At 32.4% G+C, this 19,299-nt stretch overlaps 2 protein-coding genes across 2 annotated transcripts in view; one reads left to right on the top strand and one right to left on the bottom strand.

The window, feature by feature from the left end:
- Positions 1-2,364, bottom strand: part of LOC123699985 (myosin-I heavy chain) — an 89,226-nt gene extending 86,862 nt beyond the window's left edge. Inside the window, exon 1 of the mRNA XM_045647053.1 lies at positions 2,044-2,364. The gene's annotated coding sequence lies outside the window, so the exon portion shown is untranslated. The remainder of the gene's footprint in view (positions 1-2,043) is intronic.
- A 437-nt stretch (positions 2,365-2,801) lies between these two features.
- On the top strand, positions 2,802-18,770 carry LOC123699984 (lysM and putative peptidoglycan-binding domain-containing protein 2). The gene is made up of 4 exons (XM_045647052.1): positions 2,802-2,990; positions 3,073-3,359; positions 14,837-15,061; positions 16,114-18,770. Exons 1-3 carry the CDS (start codon positions 2,820-2,822, stop codon positions 15,042-15,044), a joined length of 666 nt encoding a protein of 221 aa, XP_045503008.1. The 5' UTR covers positions 2,802-2,819; the 3' UTR covers positions 15,045-15,061; positions 16,114-18,770.
- The last annotated feature ends 529 nt before the right edge of the window (positions 18,771-19,299 follow it).

Here is a 19,299-nt window from a genome sequence, read left to right on the forward strand (position 1 = left end):
ATTTTTGATTTTGTATCGTGCATATTTTAGGCATATCAGTCGTTTTTAGTGCATATTTCAGCTTTTTTTAGTGCATATTTGCATGCATATTTTGGCATTTTGTTAGTGCATAAGCATATAATCCGATGATTACTAAAATACATACCTATTACGTGTACATACTACATCTTTCATGTTATTTATCGCTTTTACCGCGATATATACATATTTGGATAAAGCTTAATTCAATGCAAAAATTCTATAAAATAATAGAAAAAACGAAAGCTATATTTCATGAGGTATGAGATTTTAATCACAAATTCAGCTCATTATGTCATACTCGTTAACAAGTTTTTAAGCCGAGAGCGATCTCGTCAGAATTATAATTATGAATTTTATATCTAGAAAGGACATCGTCTAGAATCTAGATTATTTTATCATGAAAGGAGCTGATTTCTTTTAGACTTTCATAATTCTCTTATAGGTAGGTAATCTAATTTATAAAACAATACTTTTAGTATGACTAGAATCTAGATAAAGGTTCTTATTACAGGTAATATTTACGTAGGTATGTGTCAACAAAAGCTTATCAATGTAGTACCTATCTCAAGAAAATTCTCAGATCCGTTCTGAGTCACACGTCATTAGGACAAATCTTAAAAAGCCTTGGATTCCGTGCCCGTGAGTCACACAGCTTTTCTTTTTATTTCGTAACCGGTTATGATTAACTTATTAGTCAAGGGACAGTTTATATTTTATCATTACTGTTACGTTAGTAATCGCTGATAAGGAGTATCGAATACAATAGGACGAAATCGTAAGGTAAAAAACCATATTGTATTTAACGAATTTTAAGTTAATACCTATTTATCTTTTGTTCTTCAAATCGAAACCGATTCATATATTATAAAACAATGATAGGTATCATGTATAAATTAAAGCTGGGTAGAAATGACTATTATTTACCATAAACATTATACATTTATCTGACGAGATTCGGAATTTGCAATTTGGTTGGTAGGTACCTATTAGGTAATTAAAACATAAACCGTACAAAATTTAATGTACCTATTTGTTATTGTAAGTAGCTGTATAAATTTTATCATACCTAGGTACCTACCTACCTAATAATTTTTTGCAATTTTTGTCTTCTTGAACATTTTTTTAGAGAATGTGATTATTTGAGTAAATACATAGTACATTGATGTGTGAAGTGTACCTACCACATTATAGGGATTCTTATTCGCTAGCAGGTACCTACCTATATCTCAACCCTTGTATTAGAGCCGACATAGGAGTTTTTATTTTTCCTTTCATGTCCTGTAAATTGCATAGTCGTTCAGAAACAATGCAGCACTCGAGAATCGAACGTGTGTTGTGAACGAATCGATATCGCTGATGTTGCATTTTGATTGTCGTTACTACATAGACTGTTTCTTCTAACTACAGTAGCTGTATATGCGTGTAAATGCTTTTTGCGAAATATGCTTGTGGTCTTCTTCTTAGAATACCTATGATATGGAATTTATTTTTGAAATTATAAAAGAAATGTAGATTTACTTACGTAATATTATGGAGCAGTTACCTACCTGCTTAGCTTTCAATTATTCAATATTCATATAAAAAACAAAATGTATTTTAATGGCGAATTATTATTTAAGTAAATTCTTAAATGAAAGAAGAGTAGGAAGGTAATACAATCAAAGCTTTGAATACAATTTAGCCACACTTTCATATTATGTATTACCTACGTGGTAAATAATTATAATTTACTATTATTTATTTCATCCTAAAACTATTAACATAGATACGTAATGGTTATGCCAGTATAGTAAACCCCTTATTATTACTGTAAAGTAATAAAATATCGTCGTCCCAGCTCAACCCCCGCAAATTCGCCCGGGCTCGCTGTACATAGGTACCCTATCGCAAAGCTTCGGGCGGGTGCCTTCACGGTAGGGCATCCCTAGTTACGACTTGTAACACACAAAAACAACCAAATAATAATCCCAGTCAACAAACGTGCAAAGACGAACTTATTAAAAGACTTTCATTCAAACTTACCCTCTCAAAAAAATCAGTGATTGTATTGATCACAACATGTGTGTAAATACAAATCATGAAATAAAATCCAAACAAAAATCTTCTCGGCCACACATAAAAACAGTACAAACTGTAATAGATTTAAAATCAGTACTCTGTCAAACACTACATTTAAATTTCCAAAACACTAATTTTTGCAAGTAACAATAATTAAAATTTAACTCAATAACGTCCACTCCCTATAAAATACATCAAAAGACTGGTTCAGTTCGTTCTGCGTTCAGCGTTCTTAGGTTTCACAGTTCACTTCACAGTTCACTCTTCGTTGAATGAGTGAGAAATTATGAATGGACAGCATGGCATGGAATGTGGCATGCAAAGAATACTTATACTCTAAAAAAGAGGTGGCATGGAAGGATGGAACGACTGGAGTTGCTCTATAAGAAATAAGAATGACCGAGTTCATGTCAACTTGAATGCAATGTCAGATTGTGACACAAATTTATAGTTCAATCTGCCATCTAGTTTTCCAGATATGAAACTATTTTCTACTTTCTGTATTTAATTTTTTATAAATTTATTTTATTCTATTATTTACAAAATAGCAAATTTTGGTCCTTCTTGTAATATTTGTACATTAATATTTTTCACTTTAAGTTAGTAAGTTGTAGTAAGTTTACAGAACGCAGTTACTTTACAATTACCTAACTTCACACCATTCTATTTATTATTGTCTCTTGACACCTCTCTTGACACAAGGACAATGTCAATTTCTGTCACTGTAGTTTACGTCAAACATGGAGGAGGATCGTCTCTTTGATGAAAGAATTTCTATTCGGGAATCTGCTAGACCCTTAAAAAAATATGGGAGTACATGCAATCACATGAAAAGGAATGAAGAATATATCAAGCATGTCATGTCTAAAGGCGATACGTTACAAGGAATTGCACTAAAGTACGGTGTTACTGTAAGTGTGAACATCATAATAAATGTTGGTAAATGGTTTATTAGATGAATTTTTGATGAAGTGAACGGGTTTTTTATTTTAGATGGAGAAGATAAGACGTGCGAATCGATTATTCGCATCGGACAGTTTGTTCTTGCGAGAATATTTACTGATTCCTGTTACTAAGGATTCTCCATTTTACGAGAATGGTGAGAGAGTGACTGATATAGCGCCTCCAAACCACCGAGCGTCGATTGCGGGCATGCCTACACGAGACTTCTCCCCTGGCAGCCCGGATGAAAAGGAATCGTTTGACAATTTCCTGAACAGATTAGACTCATCTATTGCAACAATAAAAAAACATGTTGAAAAAACCAAGGAAAATAGCGAGTGAGTACTTTCAAATATATCTATGATTACAGTATGTATTCAATGTATTTTATATTATGCAGTTATGACTGAAAGAGCAATGAACTTCCTTTGTGATTAGATATGAACTTATGACCTTATTATGAAGAATAACTATTATATTTCAATAGGTACTGACGTTGAACTTTTCCATTTGTAGTCTGTTATACGGGAGTTTGTAGCGTAGTATTGACAATATTGATAATGACAAGCATATGGAATTTAGGCTTAGAGTAATACATATTTAATTTTCATTGGCAACTTTTTGTGATTATTTATCAGTTTTTGTTTAAATCATGAAAATTAAAAAGTTGTGGATTTTGAGAATTAAGTAGTTATGTATCCTTTATAAATTATACTAACTGACCCGACAGAATATGTATTGTCCTCATACAAACTGTCAAACACAATGTTTAAATCACACTTATATTTTCATTATTTTTTAAGTCTGGCGCAAATTATTTATGTTTTTCTTTTCTTAAGATCCTTATCCTGGCAATAACAAACAAAACATAAAAAGAATTATTGTAATCAGTCCAGCCGCTCATGCATGATGCCGTGACTCGTGATTCATTTTTAGAGATATCCATAGAGATTATCTGAAGCAAACTTCTCTCGAACCAAATCCGAATCTAATACCATAAATCAATACTAATTTACGTTATCTCAAGATAAATTTTCACTCAAATAATAGACAAGTACAAATTTTTTCACACTTCATTTGCAACTTTTGCTTCAAGTGTCCAGCCGTGATTTATAGCTTGAATAATGATACACTTGAATTAATTCATTCAGAAATATGTTTGATACATTGTGTACAGTAATTAATTATTTAATGTTGTGAAAGAAACAATTTAATTTAGAATTGACTTAGTAAATTGTGCTGGAGATATCATCTTTATAAAAAACATGAAATGATTTCTAGAGTGTGTTTAAAAATATCTAAAACCTCAATGTCAAAGATATATTAGTCGTCTGATATTTAGTTTTATAGCATTCAAATCCTATCCTATCCTTCTAATATTATAAATGTGAAAATTTGTAAAACAATTTACGTTTGAGTAGTCTTAAACACATAACAGTATCTCATTTATGTAAAGCATTTAAAATCTATGAATGCAATAAATAATGTATTATTTAATTCTCTAAAATATCTTTGTGAAAATTCAAATGTGTTCATGAGAAATTTTTACTCAGAACTCTCCAAAAGGCTGTCATATATTATTAGGTTATGCACATTTTCATATACACTCGAATATTATTTAACATAATATTAATAAAGTATAAGCCTTGATAAATAGCAATCATTGAGTCAATACATGACTGGGAGCTCATAGTGATAAATTTGTTTACCAAATATGATAACACAACCTTTGATGTTAAATATTACGTATTTTGGTACATCACAATATTTATAAATAATGAACTGATTTTAAATTGTTTTAAAAGTATTGAGGTTGATCATTAATAAATAATCAATTACAAGGAAATTAATAATAATGGTGCATGATGCAAATTATTTTCAATGCAACATTTATAAACTTATTTGCTACTAGTGGTCCGCCCCGGCTTCTCCCGTGGTACATATTTCACAATAAAAGGTAGCTATGTCCTTTATCGGGTATCAGAATATCTCCATACCAAATTTCATGCAAATTGGTTCAGTAGTTTAAGCATGATTGAGTAACAGACAGACAGACAGAGTTACTTTCGCATTTATAATATTAGTATGGATTAAATATATGTACATTGTACATACCTATAATATGTATCGTTATTTTTTTTCTATAAAAAAATCAGTAGGTAAATATTATAAAGTATTCTCTAAAATTTATAAGATTCTTGATATAATAAAACTACGGAAATAAATATCCACATAAACTAGTGTTTATGTAAATGTAAAAAATATCTAACCCAGTTCCTGGAATATGAACATAAAACTGCTCTTGCTAAAATAAAATTTGACTGCATCAAACGCGTGCTAAACATTCTATAATTCGTATAGGTAGTTACTTTCTACGACGGCCATGCCAGTCACATGACGGTTGCACAAATACCTTTCTTATTTTCCGCGTCTAAAGTCGTATAACATATTTATTATGTGGCAATAATATGTATACGTAAAAATATGTAGCTATAGGGTAGAGCTCCGGGAGTGGCACGTCAAAATGTGGCTAATTAGCAATATTGTACTTTTCTCTCTTCTTCGCTCACGATAGTTGAATCATGCCGTCTTACTTTGACGTCGAATCGTGTGTTGGTTAGTGTGCCGTTTTTGAAAATGGAATGTTGTGATAGCACCCTATCTTCCCTTTTACTTATAAGTTATAATCATTAATATAATTGTTCAGTGGCATAATTGTTCACACTTTATTAAATAGTTTCTTGTATCGTAGAATGCATCTTACAAAGCAAATGTAGTAGTCACGAGGTAGGAGTTAGGATTGTCAAGGTTACCAGTCAATTAACGATAGGAAGTTTTTGCGCTTTGTTTTTCTCTGTGTCTTTCTTTCACGCTGCATTGATTTCCGTTGGATTGTAGTCTAACAATTGTTCTTCCGTGTTGTGTATTATGGATTGATTTAAATTATACAGTAGGTTATGAAACATTAAAATCAAGTAATGAGTCAAGTAGTTTGCGTAATGCACATAATACATACCTACCTATGAAGGAAAAGGAAAATCTAGGAATTCCTATTTTCCTGAACGATTGCCATGGTTTCCTTATTACTTGTCTTATTGTAATAATGAGGTTTTGATCTATGTATTTTAGTATGTATTTATAAAAGCACAGTTAAATATTGTAACTATGTAGGTATCTAATTGTCGCAAGATATTTTTAGATCATTGATAAAGTAGTACCTACGTAACTATTAACACAATTTACGTAATTGCATAAACACATCAAACTATAATTTGATCAAATACTGTAAAAACTGCATTTATATTAAAACTGCATTACTAGCTGCTCCGCGCGGTTTCACCCCCGTGGCTCCACTCCTGTTGCCCGTAGCGTGATGAAATATAGCCTATAACCTTCCTCGATAAATGGGCTATCTATAACACCGAAAGAATTTTTCAAATCGGACCAGTAGTTCCCGAGATTAGTGCGTTCAAACAAACAAACAAACAAACTCTTCAGCTTTATAATATTAGTATGGATTTATATTATAACATTCATTGTTTCCGTCATACCAATAGATCTAATCGTATCTAGATATTAATATTAAATATGCTAATATTAGGACAGATTTACATTTTAATTGTATGCATATTTTATTATTTAGACATAAAATAAAAATTTAAATCTATCTATGAATATTTTAATTTTTTTATACATCTACGTTACCCCAATTTTCGTTATAATATAGAAATACTAGCTGCGCTCCGCCGTTTTACCCGCGTGGCTCCGCTCTTGTTGGTCTTATCGTGATGATATAATATAGCCTTCCTCGATGAATGGGCTATCTAACACCGAAATAATTTTAAATCGGACCAGTAGTTCCCGAGATTAGCGAGTTTAAACAAACAAACAAATTCTTCAGCTTTGTAGGTAATATTATAGTATAGTATAGATTATAGTAATATCAGTATATCAAGATTTCATCACGATTCCAATATCGAGTAATGAAAAATAATACGATTTTTCATACGAGTGAGTGTAACGTAATAATTAGACGTAATTACCTCACCGGCACGGAATCTTTTGGCCACTTCAAATTTCTGCGAAAAATTACACTATTTCTTTTCTACTACAAAATTCAATAAAAATTTTATCAACACTAGTTAATGTAATGTGTTTACAAACTTTTAGTAATAATTGGAAGTTTATAAGAAGTTCTACAGCGTAGATATGAATTAAACAAGAATTTACGCTTTTCCTGTGAATTTTAAATGATTTCTTTAAAAAATCACAAAAATTAGAAAAAAGCGTTTCCATAAAAAAAATTCAATCTTTTATTACTGGGTGTTTCCTTCTCTTGCCTGAAACACTGCTTACATCCTTTCTGGCATACTCTAGAATACATTTTTGATGTCCACTTGAGCTATAGTGTACCAAACGGCCCTAGCTGTATTTCTAAGCTCATCTTACATTGGTGGTGGGTTGGAATCGAACTTTATGTTTCTTTTAAGCATGTTCCAGATGTGTTCTATTGGATTAAGATCCGAGCTACGAGCTGGCCACTCCAATTTTTCAATAATAACCTCTTGAAGGTACTCTTATACGCTTCGTACGACATGCGGACGTGCGTTAAAGTGTATTAGTAGCAATCTTTCTTCACTGATAAACCTGTTATAGGACTGAACATGTTTTTGGAGAATTTCCTCGACGTACCTGATCAAATTTAAGTCATTACTTACGATAAATAACACCACACGAGCATCCAAACTTATACCTCCCTATACCATTATTGACCCTCCATGGAAAATCGCCGTTTGAGTTGTGGTGATGGATGAAAACCTCTCTTATCGTCTCCGCTATACTGACTAATGGCTATCAGAAGCTCGTAAAGTGCCTCGTCACTCATCTGTGAACACCACACGAGCGCACTGGCTGTGGGTCCAGTTTTCATGTTCTCGCGTAAATCGAAGACGTGCTTCTCTGTGATGTCTGAGGAGTTCTGTACGGCGTGCTGGTCTGCAAACATTCAAATTAACTTCCTTCATTAGTCTTCTTACTGATTGCTCACCCAAATTTATTGTCCTGGTGTTTTGGAGCCGGTGGCGTATCTCAAAAACTTTCAGAAAGCCATTTCTGAGTATCTCTTGACCAATAAACCGGTCTTCTCGAGCTGATGTGCACCTCACGCTTCCACTTCCTGGTCTGCACGTGTAGCTGCCAGTCTCCTGCTATCTTTTCCATGCATAGTGCATAGCTGAACGTCGTACTTACTGTACATTAGGTACTTTATGTTGTGGCAGTCTTTGGTCTAATATTGTGATGGCCTGTGCAGGCTGTTGAGATGCTAACGGCATTTTTTATTGTTTGTTATGATCATTGACTACAGCACAACAATAACAATATCTTAAAACGGTATAACCGATATCGAAAAAAGTTTAAAACGAACAATTCGTAACTTCGGCTTAACCGCACAAATCACAAATTTCGACTAACTCTTAAAAAGTGGTAAAAGATTATTCTCAAACTTAATTATTTCTTGACATAAAATTAAAGAGATAATATGTTAACATATCTGTATACAAAAAAATCGTGCAAAGCACTTCAAACATTTTTTATCGGCAAATTTGTAAGTGGCCAAGATTCCGTGCCGGTGAGTGTAATTACGTCTAATTATTACGTTACACTCACTCGTATGAAAAATCGTATTATTTTTCATTACTCGATATTGGAATCGTGATGAAATCTTGATATACTGATATTACTATAATCTATACTATACTATAATATTACCTACAAAGCTGAAGAATTTGTTTGTTTGTTTAAACTCGCTAATCTCGGGAACTACTGGTCCGATTTAAAATTATTTCGGTGTTAGATAGCCCATTCATCGACAGATACGCCAGTTAACTGCGCACTTATGTTTTAATTAGTTATATTATGGACAAAAATATTAAATACAGTCGAGTCTCGTTAATTCAAACCTGCGATAATTCGAACCTCTCTATAATTCAAAGTTATCACGAGGTCCCTACAAAATCTCTTAATATTTCGAACTAAATCCATACATTTTTGTACACTTGGTAATTCGAATGAAAATATCATTACTATATAACAAAACGACGCGTTAATTCGAACTCATCGGCGTCCAACACTCGACAATTCAAAGTTGCAGAGAGAAAGAGGCGGAAAGATTGTAGGCAGGTAGTCAAGTACCTAACAAGTGATAACTGCGTTAAAAACAACCGACTTCAAACTTGCACTTGCAAAATTTACAAATACCTACAGACAAAAATGCTCATAAAATAAAAACTACTGGGCCTATCCGAATAAAATTTTTATGGGACCAATTCGACACCATCCCGCATCGAACAAAAAAAGAATCACGTAAATCGGTTCAGAAACCTCGGAAAAATCGGTGTACATAAAAAAAAAAAAAAAAAAAAAAAAAAAAAATATACCGGCCGAATTGATAACCTCCTCCTTTTTTTTGAAGTCGGTTAAAAAGTTTTAGTTACATTTTGCGACAAGTTCAAACTTTTTCAATGAGCCGTTTATTTTTGTGATAAGTTTGACTTTACACTTCTCACGAATTGGTATGTTTAGTTATCATTCGGTTACTGTAGTCTGTAGAATAGCATTTAATCCATACTAATATTATAAATGCGAAAGTAACTCTGGTCTTTCTGTCTGTTACTCAATCACGCCTTAACTACTGAACCAATTTGCATGAAATTTGGTATAGAGATATTTTGATACCCGAGAAAGGACATAGGCTACTTTTTACCCCGGGACATAGGATAGGTTTTATCCCGAAAATCCCACGGGAACGGGAACTATGAGGGTTTTTCTTAGACTGCTGCGAAGCCGCGGGCGGAAAGCTAGTAAATAATAATTGATTAACAATTAATATTTAATAATTCGAAGTTTATTTTAGTTTCTCTCACAAATTTCGAACCATTTGATATTTCAAACTCTTGATAATTCGTAATATTTTGAGAGTCCCTCGAGTTTCGAATTAGCGAGAGTCGACTGTATATACTTTCTGTGGGTTGTGACTTGTAAGTTGTGAGTGGCCGTTTACATTGCAACTTTTTATAACTGCGTCAAATATAGAGGTTGTACATATATTGTATAATATAGTTACCTACTACTCATTATAATCGCCAAATGTGTTGGTAAGCGCAAAGCTCGAAAACGGCTTAACCGATTACGTTGAAGACGTAGGTACGTATAATATACCAGGTGCCAGAATGTGTATGTATATAAGGCGGTTTAAATTTTTATAAAATAAATATTGATTTGTGAATTAGTTTAAGCACCGTGTCATATAAAAATACGAGCTAGATTTCGAACAAAACTAGATAGACGTAGACCGAATCTAATAAATAACATTTTTCTATCGTTTGTATTTTGAAATTTATTTTACTTAATAAAAATTATTGTTACGCTATAAAACATATTATTAGTCGTCGTATGAGATTTTTTTGAATAGAAGCATTCAAAATATATTTCTCTTCTCATATCTCAATAAAATTCATCTCCAGTTCATATCCACGTTAAAAGCTGATGTAGTACAATAACAAAAACATTTCGAGTCTTTCAAAACATAATAATACTACGTTATGAATAACACTTGACCGTGGGTGGGTAACACTTTCCAACTAAAAGACTCTCCAGAGCTTTCGACCAACGCGAACGGTACCGTCAGCAACGTAGCAATAAAACATTTTTATTTTTGTAAAATTTAATATCCGCGAAGGTATGCTGATACGAACATAAACACAAAATAGATGCGTGGAAATTTTGTGCGTTGTAATAAATATTGACATGGCTGAAGTAAAGCTAGTTTATCTGTCGCAAATCGCAATGTAATCTGTTTCAATATGCAGATATGACAAAAAGTTATGAGGAAATGTTTAATTAAAAGTTGTAAAGAATTTTCCAATAACTACGTCCTAATGGAGTTGTTGATATCGTTAAGACTAATGGTACTGATTAAACATGCGTCACTATTAATAGTTCAAATTAATACATATTTTGAAAAGATTAACGTTTTAAAGATTTACGTATAATTATTTTCCTGGTTTGTTTTTGAGCCCTTTATATGGAACCCCAGTGAAATCTTGCATGTTTGAATTAGTCAGACGTCAAAAGTCGAAAGTACAGGCAGGTACCAAATTGGAATTCGCAATATCCGTTGTAAATATAATACTTGTATGTTCTTCATCTGTATCAATATTAATATAAACATCTAAATATATTGACTGACCGGTTGGCTTGGTTGGTGGCCCTGCCTTCCAAGCCAGAGGTCGTGGGTTCGATTCCCACTCGGGGCAAATATTTGTGTGATGAATGTTTGCTCAGTGTATGGGTGTTAAATATCTATATAAGTACCTATTTATTTATAAATTATATATATATATATATGTTTATTAGCCATCTGGTTTTCATAACACAAGCGAAAGCTTAGTATGGGATCAGATCGTGCCGTGTGTGAAAATTGTACTGAAATATTCCTGAAATATTTAATATTGATATAATATAATATGTAAATAACACTGATTTTATAACTTTTTTACGGAAAATTTTATCGCGAATATGCCGACTGTATTTATCATATTATTTACAGAAATTGTAACATAATTCAAGGTTTCAGTTCTAATTGTTGTGTCTATGACACATTACTTGTTAAATGAAAAATGTTTTTACAACGAAACCGAGTTTTGGCTGTTATATGAACTTGTTTGAAAATATGCATACTTTGTTAGTGCGAGATTGCAGAGCAATATTAACTTTTTATCATAGTAACAAAGTTTAAATTGGCTTGGCACTAACGTTCTGACTAACCAATCGTCATACTGATTCAATTTGGTTATGACTATAATAAATACTCACGACTTTGTACGTATTGTGATCTTGTTTAGTTAAAACTTATATGTATAGCTAATGTTTAAGAGGCCTACACCACCGAAACTAGCGCCACCGAACATTTTATTTTTTTACTCCTTAACCAGATCAAATTTAAAAAATCTAGCTCGGTACTTTGCTAGTATATTACTTGTAGTATTTTTGGTATTACTTTTCACTATTCTAACTGTTCATTATTCTAGAGAACTTTTGATTACCGCCAAAAGTGGCCACTTTTGGCGGTAATCAAAAGTTCTCCTAATTTACCGAATGCAAAATAATGTCAATGTCAATGTATCTCTGGAACTACTGGTCCGATTTGAAAAATTCTTTCAGTGTTAGATAGCCCATTTATCGAGGAAGACTACCTATAGGCCAATATATCATCGTCTACATATTATCATCACGCTAAGCCCAACAAGAGCAGAGCCACGCGGGTGAAACCGCGGAGAGCAGCTAGTATATTCTGTTTAGTGACACACATGATAGCTGGTAAAGTTTTTAAATTATGAAGGTAGTTTTTATTTCGGTCATCTATGATTAATTAATTTCTAAGGTGCCGTCGAATATTGAGTGTCCCACTTATAATAATTAGGTTTCGCACATATATTTTACATTTATTTTATATTCGAGCTCCACCTATTGGATTATAAATAAAAACGATAGTTATATTACAATTGAGTTACTCATTGGTTAACTTATTATTAAATTGATTGTTTAAATTCAATCAAATGGTAAAGGATTCTCAAACTAAAGCCAGTAAAACTTTTTAAATTTAAAAAAAACCAGAATAAATTTAATCTTTCTTCGAACTAACATTATAAGCGCGACAGTTGGTAAGAATGTTTGAATTATTATAGCGAATCTATGAAATTTGGTACAGAGATATATAACGCTCCCGCGCTCTGGATAGGCACACAGGCTACTTTTATCCTACCACGCTAAAAACCGCGGTATCCAGCTAGTAGCTCCATACATGTTATTGGTTTACATTTGACCTACAGTCTAGACTAAGTCTTGCAAACTAGCTTTGTTAGAAGAGGGTGTGCCTCACGGTTCACATATACCTGGCCGATGATTCATCGTGGTATAAAAAGAGATTATATAACAGGGATATTAATCAAACGTTGTCTCCTACATACTAAAATATGTAGAAGTGTTATGAGTTGCATTATATGAGAGAACCCACCTTCTAAACGAAACTACTCAATCTAAATAGGAAGTTTTATTTGAGCAGTGAATCCTGTAATTTAGAATTTGTAAGTGTGTTACTCTGTCTTGACTTGGATAAATATCTTGTCTCTGTGATAAAGACTGCTTTGTGACGTGTTACTTCTTCTTTTTGGTTGCATTTAACATTTTGCCTTTGTGTTATAAATTGCTTGGTTAGTCATGCAGCCGAATACGACTCTAGAATCTCTGCCCCTGTGTTTTTTGGTGTCTGGCATTGTGTTATTGAAATGTGAGACTAGTTGGGCAGAATGAAGTATTTCTTTAAATCTCCTGTGTTATTCTGCTGTATGTAATCTATGTATGATGAATGAATTGAATGATTGTCGTGAATGACTATCCAAAAAACTTTCGCAATTATAATATAAGTAGGATTTGATGTTCTGTAATATCTCAGTACGGCGTAGTAATATCAGGATCATGCACTATAATTGGCCACTAACGGAGATACTTGTTTATAAGGACCATCTCCTGGAAGTCGGACTTAGTGACCTACTTCTAGTCTCTTGTTGCGATAGTATATTGTATTTTATTTAACTTCGATCTGACATAAGCTCTATGTTAAGTTCAATAAAACAAAAATACAGAATGCGTTCAAATATGATTTAAATTCGATAAAAAGTATTCCTCCGTAGCTTGTAGATCTATTATTCTCGTCTTCAGCTCGCACAAGTTAAGTACCTACATTTTATTTCAGACCTTATTCTTTAAGATTTTTGTTTAAAGAAGGCTTAAAATCTTTTGAATTAACATCTTTACATATTTTCGGTTTTATAACATATGCAACTATGTTAGATAATTGACGCACATTGACGAGTTATCGCATACGTGTTTATCTCTAATTTACTGTGAAACATCTTCATACTGTGGCTTTTGACGTAATATTTAACCAATAATATTGGACAAGGATTAAAAGTAGGTACATTTTTATATGATATTTTCTGATGCACTAACTTAATGGATTTAGTGATAAAAATTAGTTTAATTTTAAATGACCGACGAGTCTAACCTAATTTTCGGTCATTAACCTGACTCGATACCCTTAATTTGAATAAATCCTTGATAAATTTGTTATGACATTTAAAAAAGATTACATAGCGATAGATAAGATTAGTAGTCTCGCATGCATGACAAATGTATGGTTTAATGAATTTTCTTAAAGAGTCCATAAAGATTATTCTTTACCTTTATTTGATACCGCATTATGAAAAATATTTAACTGGAAATTTCCTACAGGAAGTATGGTTTTCGTATAATTTTTTTTATCTCAATATTTATTGCTACATTTAGGGAATAAGTTACAAGACATTGAAAGAATAAAGAGCAAAGCTGTTTCACTTTTGCATACTAAAAATTTTGGATCTTGGCTTAAAAATACTGTTGTCCAATCTTGGCAAAGTACCATCGAAGTAAATGACGTATTTTCACTTTGTAAGATACGCGCAATCATAGTGCAGTTGTACAGAATTTTAGTTTATGTAAGATTTAATGACGTGAAGAACTATTTCAAACCATTTTAGGACAAGTTCTCGATGTAAACCAAAATTTATTGAATAACACACAGCCTCTAGTCCAGCCAGCCTGTCGAGTATCTTATTTGCTCCAGGAACACTATTTTTCTGTCGTTTTCTGTTCCGATAAAAACATCCAGCTTTTTAAAACTTCCAGCTTTTATTAAAATACTGTTTTACCATTCCAGCTTCGTCAAGGGTTTCGAAGATGACTTCGTCCGGCACAGACCGACCGCGCGTTTGCGGCAGTCTGCGTCCATGGGTGCATCTACCTCTTACAATGAGGTGATCCCGCCGCCTCTACCGCCGCCGCCGTCAGCACTGACACATGGGCGAAGGGTGGACAGCTCCCTGAAGCGACTCGAGAGGGCACACGATGATCTGTTCCAGTTGTAGCGCCCGAGACAGCGCAGGTGAGATTCTAGTGGGGTTAGGATTGGGGCTATAGGTCCAGTGGCGTCGATATATTGCAGCAAAATGACAAAATGTCACATAACTTTCCCCATCTACCAATAATAATAATAAATAATAATAAAAGTTCATTTATTTGCCTTCACAACTAAAACTATTACAAAGGAACTAAATATGTAAACGTGTAGCATTTTCGTTGTGAAAGACTAGTGTCTGAAATAGGTCTGTGAAAGACCTGTAGTACAGATCACTAGCCCCCTCGCGGATAACACTACTAAAATACATTTATAACTAACAATGAAGTAATCTCGTTGACACTGCCGCCGTGAGAAAATTTGATCAGAATTACAGCTGCGGTGTGGTTATCTTATTTGCGTGGATATAGTTGGAAGATGACAAAGTGCCTCAGGCCACTGTAATGCAAAGCAAGGCTAGGCAATACCTTCGAATCATAGTCATAAAAGTTACCCTGGTGGTCAATAACTATTGAGTTTGGCGGTAGGCGAAAATACAGTATAATAAAATCAATAATATCTCAGCCCTATACTAACTCTGATGTTAAATAAAATCAGTGCCGATTCTTTTCGCTTTTATTTGCCTATAAATTTTTATTGTTTTAATATCAACAAGATGTTCAACATTTTATACAAAGGAATACTTATGATGGATGTACGGCTAAAATATCCAATTGATCATAAAATTATATTGGATTTATATTTTTTAGCAGTGAATTCCTGATCGACCATTAACAGATGTTTGAATCAGATTTCAGCGTTATAAAATAATTTTAGAAATGAATCTTGAATACAATTCTGATGATATCGGCGTATAAGCTCTAGACAGAATGTATTGAAACTGTAAGTAAAAAAAGTAAAACGAAACCAATTATATGTTGTCAAATGAGGTACGTACTGTAACTACGTGCGTGAGTACTGGTAATGAAATTCGGTCAGTAAAACACATGCATCTATCCCTCTCCTACTATAATTTTACGCATTACAGCAAATATACTTACTAAATCAATTGTCAATAACTATGTATTGCCATTTTCCAGATATGCGCGTTTCCAATAACTACGTCGCGACGTTAGAACGTGCGTGCTTCGCGCCGCAGTACGACGTCTAGTAATATATAGATAATGCTCTGATCTGTAATATACATTGATGTTCTATAAATAATTAGACTCACAATTGCATATTATAAGGCGGTTAAATGTGCGAGCAGCGTAGTGCAAAAAATTTATACAAAAGAACACCTTATTTCGAGGTAATAATGTTCAAAGTCGCTTGTATACGTTCATGAGAAAACTCTGCCTGATAAACGCGTTAGCAGAGTTATGCTCTGGACAAATTTTGAACGTGATTGTGAGTCTAGTTTTATTATATATCAATGGATTATAAATGATACCTGGGCGGGTTATATTGAATCTTGCTCTAATGTTCTATTTAATATATTATTTTTTAATTATAATTAACAAATGGATAAGTTTCTTGCCGAAATATTTTTTAGTGTTTTGCAATGTAAAAATTTATATTCTGTTATTTTGTATCACAGTTATTTAGATAGCATCAATAATGTGTAAAATATAAAATTAATTGTTAACAGCTATACTATCCAACTAAGAATAGGATATATATGTCATATATTATATGTTAATTCAAACCAATCATTATATACTAGCTGTGCTCTGCGGTTTTACCCGCAGTGCTCCACTTCTGTTGGTCTTAGCGGGATTATATATAGCCTTCCTCGATAAAAGGGCTATCTAACACCGAAAGAATTTCAAATCGGACCAGTAGTTCCTGAGATATGCTTTGCAATAACTTGACATTTAAATGTGATGTAAGCCCAGGGCATAAAGATAAAATAAGACTTCAACTATTTGCAAAAAGATAAATCGTATTTTTCAAGTGTCACATGAAAAGTCTTATTCTTAGTTGGATACCATAGTCCATATTATAAGACCTCTGTTACTAAATAATGAGTAAGTATGATTATTATCTGCCTTAATTAGCGGCATTATACAGGTCTTTTCTATATTCTAGTAAAATATAAATAATCTACATCAAATTATTATTTTTTAAATCCTTAAACTTCGAAATGTTCAAGCGACATGTACTCAGAAGGTGAATATTAACCGTCTCATATTTTTCATAACGAAAGAAAGAGACGGATATAATATTTGCTACCTTCATTTGTCACTTGAACATTGTGAGGCACTTACCATATTTAGGGCCGATCTTTCAATCCTTGGTTGGCATTTATCCGTCCAATAAAGTATTACACGAACATTTTAAAATGTCACCTGTAAACTGTCAAATACGGACAACTAGAATACATTTTTGAAATGGTAGTTTAATACGTTATTCGATGAATAAGTTTTAACCAAAGATTGAAAAATCAGCCCTTAAAGACATGTCTACAAATTAAGTGTTATTTAAATTAATTTTAGTTTTATGGCAATCAAATGCTTTATGAATGAAACAATACAACAAAAAAGGAATTTCTTTTCCTTCTACATTGCTAATTTTCTTTTCCCTCCCAGGTAATCCTATAAGAGTACTTTTAGTAAAGTGTATATTCGAAACATCATTTTCATATAAAACAAAATAATTAATATGTAAGACGTATGATATAAAAATGTACTAAGTGTCAATACGGGATTGCCTATTTGTGTTATTCTGGAACATTTTAGAAGTAACAATCATTGCAATATATTATGTTGTCATTGTTTGAACTAATTGCATATTATAATAATTAATGTATAAAGCATATGCATAATTCATTATTTTAATAAATATTTAAGGTCATTTCCTGTATTGTTTATTATTAATTATAATTATTTAATCGTCAGCAAAGGAGGACTAAAATAACTACATCGATATATATTTTTGACTATTTTTAATTACGAATTGAACACTCCTTTCTTTAGTCCTATTGTTAGGACTTAAATAAACTAAAAAATACAGTAAAATCTCCATTGATTTTCATGGTAGAAGAGAGAGAATTTTAAATTACTTATAAATTTATAATTTTAATGTTAATACGTAATTTTTAATTCAAACTAAATCAACAGAAAAAGATGATTGCGTGCGTTGTGATACAATATCATAATTTGGCTTTAATGTTTTTTTCATAATTCAGTATTTATAATGTTCAGTAAATGTATACGAGACAATCTTCAATCTATAAGGGTCAACTTAAACCAAAAGAGCGGCGAAGCGGAGCGCAGTTTCAGAGCCATATGAATTTTAACTTCATTTTCATTACTATAATTATACTTATTATCGCATGAGAAACTCGAACGAGTCGCGCGGATTCCGTGGAATTCCAGCGGCGCCGCGGGCTCGAGTTTCTCAGGCGATAATAAGTTTTATAGTAATGACAATAAAGTTAAAATTCATATGACACGGAAACTGCGCTCCGCTTCGCTGCGCTTCGCCGCTCTTTTGGTGTGAGTTGACCCTAAAGGTTACCCTTGAAAGAATATATTTTAATTTGTAACATATACCAAATAACGTAATTATATTAAAAAATGCGTGTATGCCGAGTACACGTGTCAGGAGTGAAACTTCTTTGGCAAGATTCAAAGATAACAAAATCGTCGCCTTACTCCATGACGTGACGGTATGAAATTTTACTCTCAACGCGCCTAAAGAAGTTTCACTTCAAAAAATGTTTTTTTATAGATGAAGTATCTAATAAACATGTCAAAACTATGTACAGAAATGAATACAGTTTTCTAATAATTATGTTCATTTTCGGAATCATTTTTTGAGTAAATCTGCTTGATAACAATGTATATAATTGTATATTACGTATACATATATAAGTATTGTATTTGTTATTAGAGATTATAAGACAAAGGTCGTCCAAATATAACGTATACAATAAGATAAAAAAAATAATTTAATTCCCTGTTTTTAATTTAAATAACATTATTAAATCATTCAATATATTATCGATATTTCTCATTATATGCATAGAGAATAAGTACATATATATCATTGAAACGTACTCTATGTTAAACTTCATCAAAATACATTTAGTAGTAAGGAGTAAAAAATATACAAACATTTGATAATGTAGTGTTTGTTTTAGTATGATTAGAAGATTTGTTTAAAATATATAAAACCGCTACAATTGAAACTTCATTAGAGAAATCATTAGAATAACTAATGATTTCGTAATTCGTATGTATTTTTGTGTCTTTTTTCTTATAAATTTAAAGAGCTATTTA

The sequence above is a fragment of the Colias croceus genome, chromosome 18 (assembly GCF_905220415.1).
Source record: "Colias croceus chromosome 18, ilColCroc2.1".
NCBI classification, from domain to species: Eukaryota; Metazoa; Arthropoda; class Insecta; order Lepidoptera; family Pieridae; genus Colias; species Colias croceus.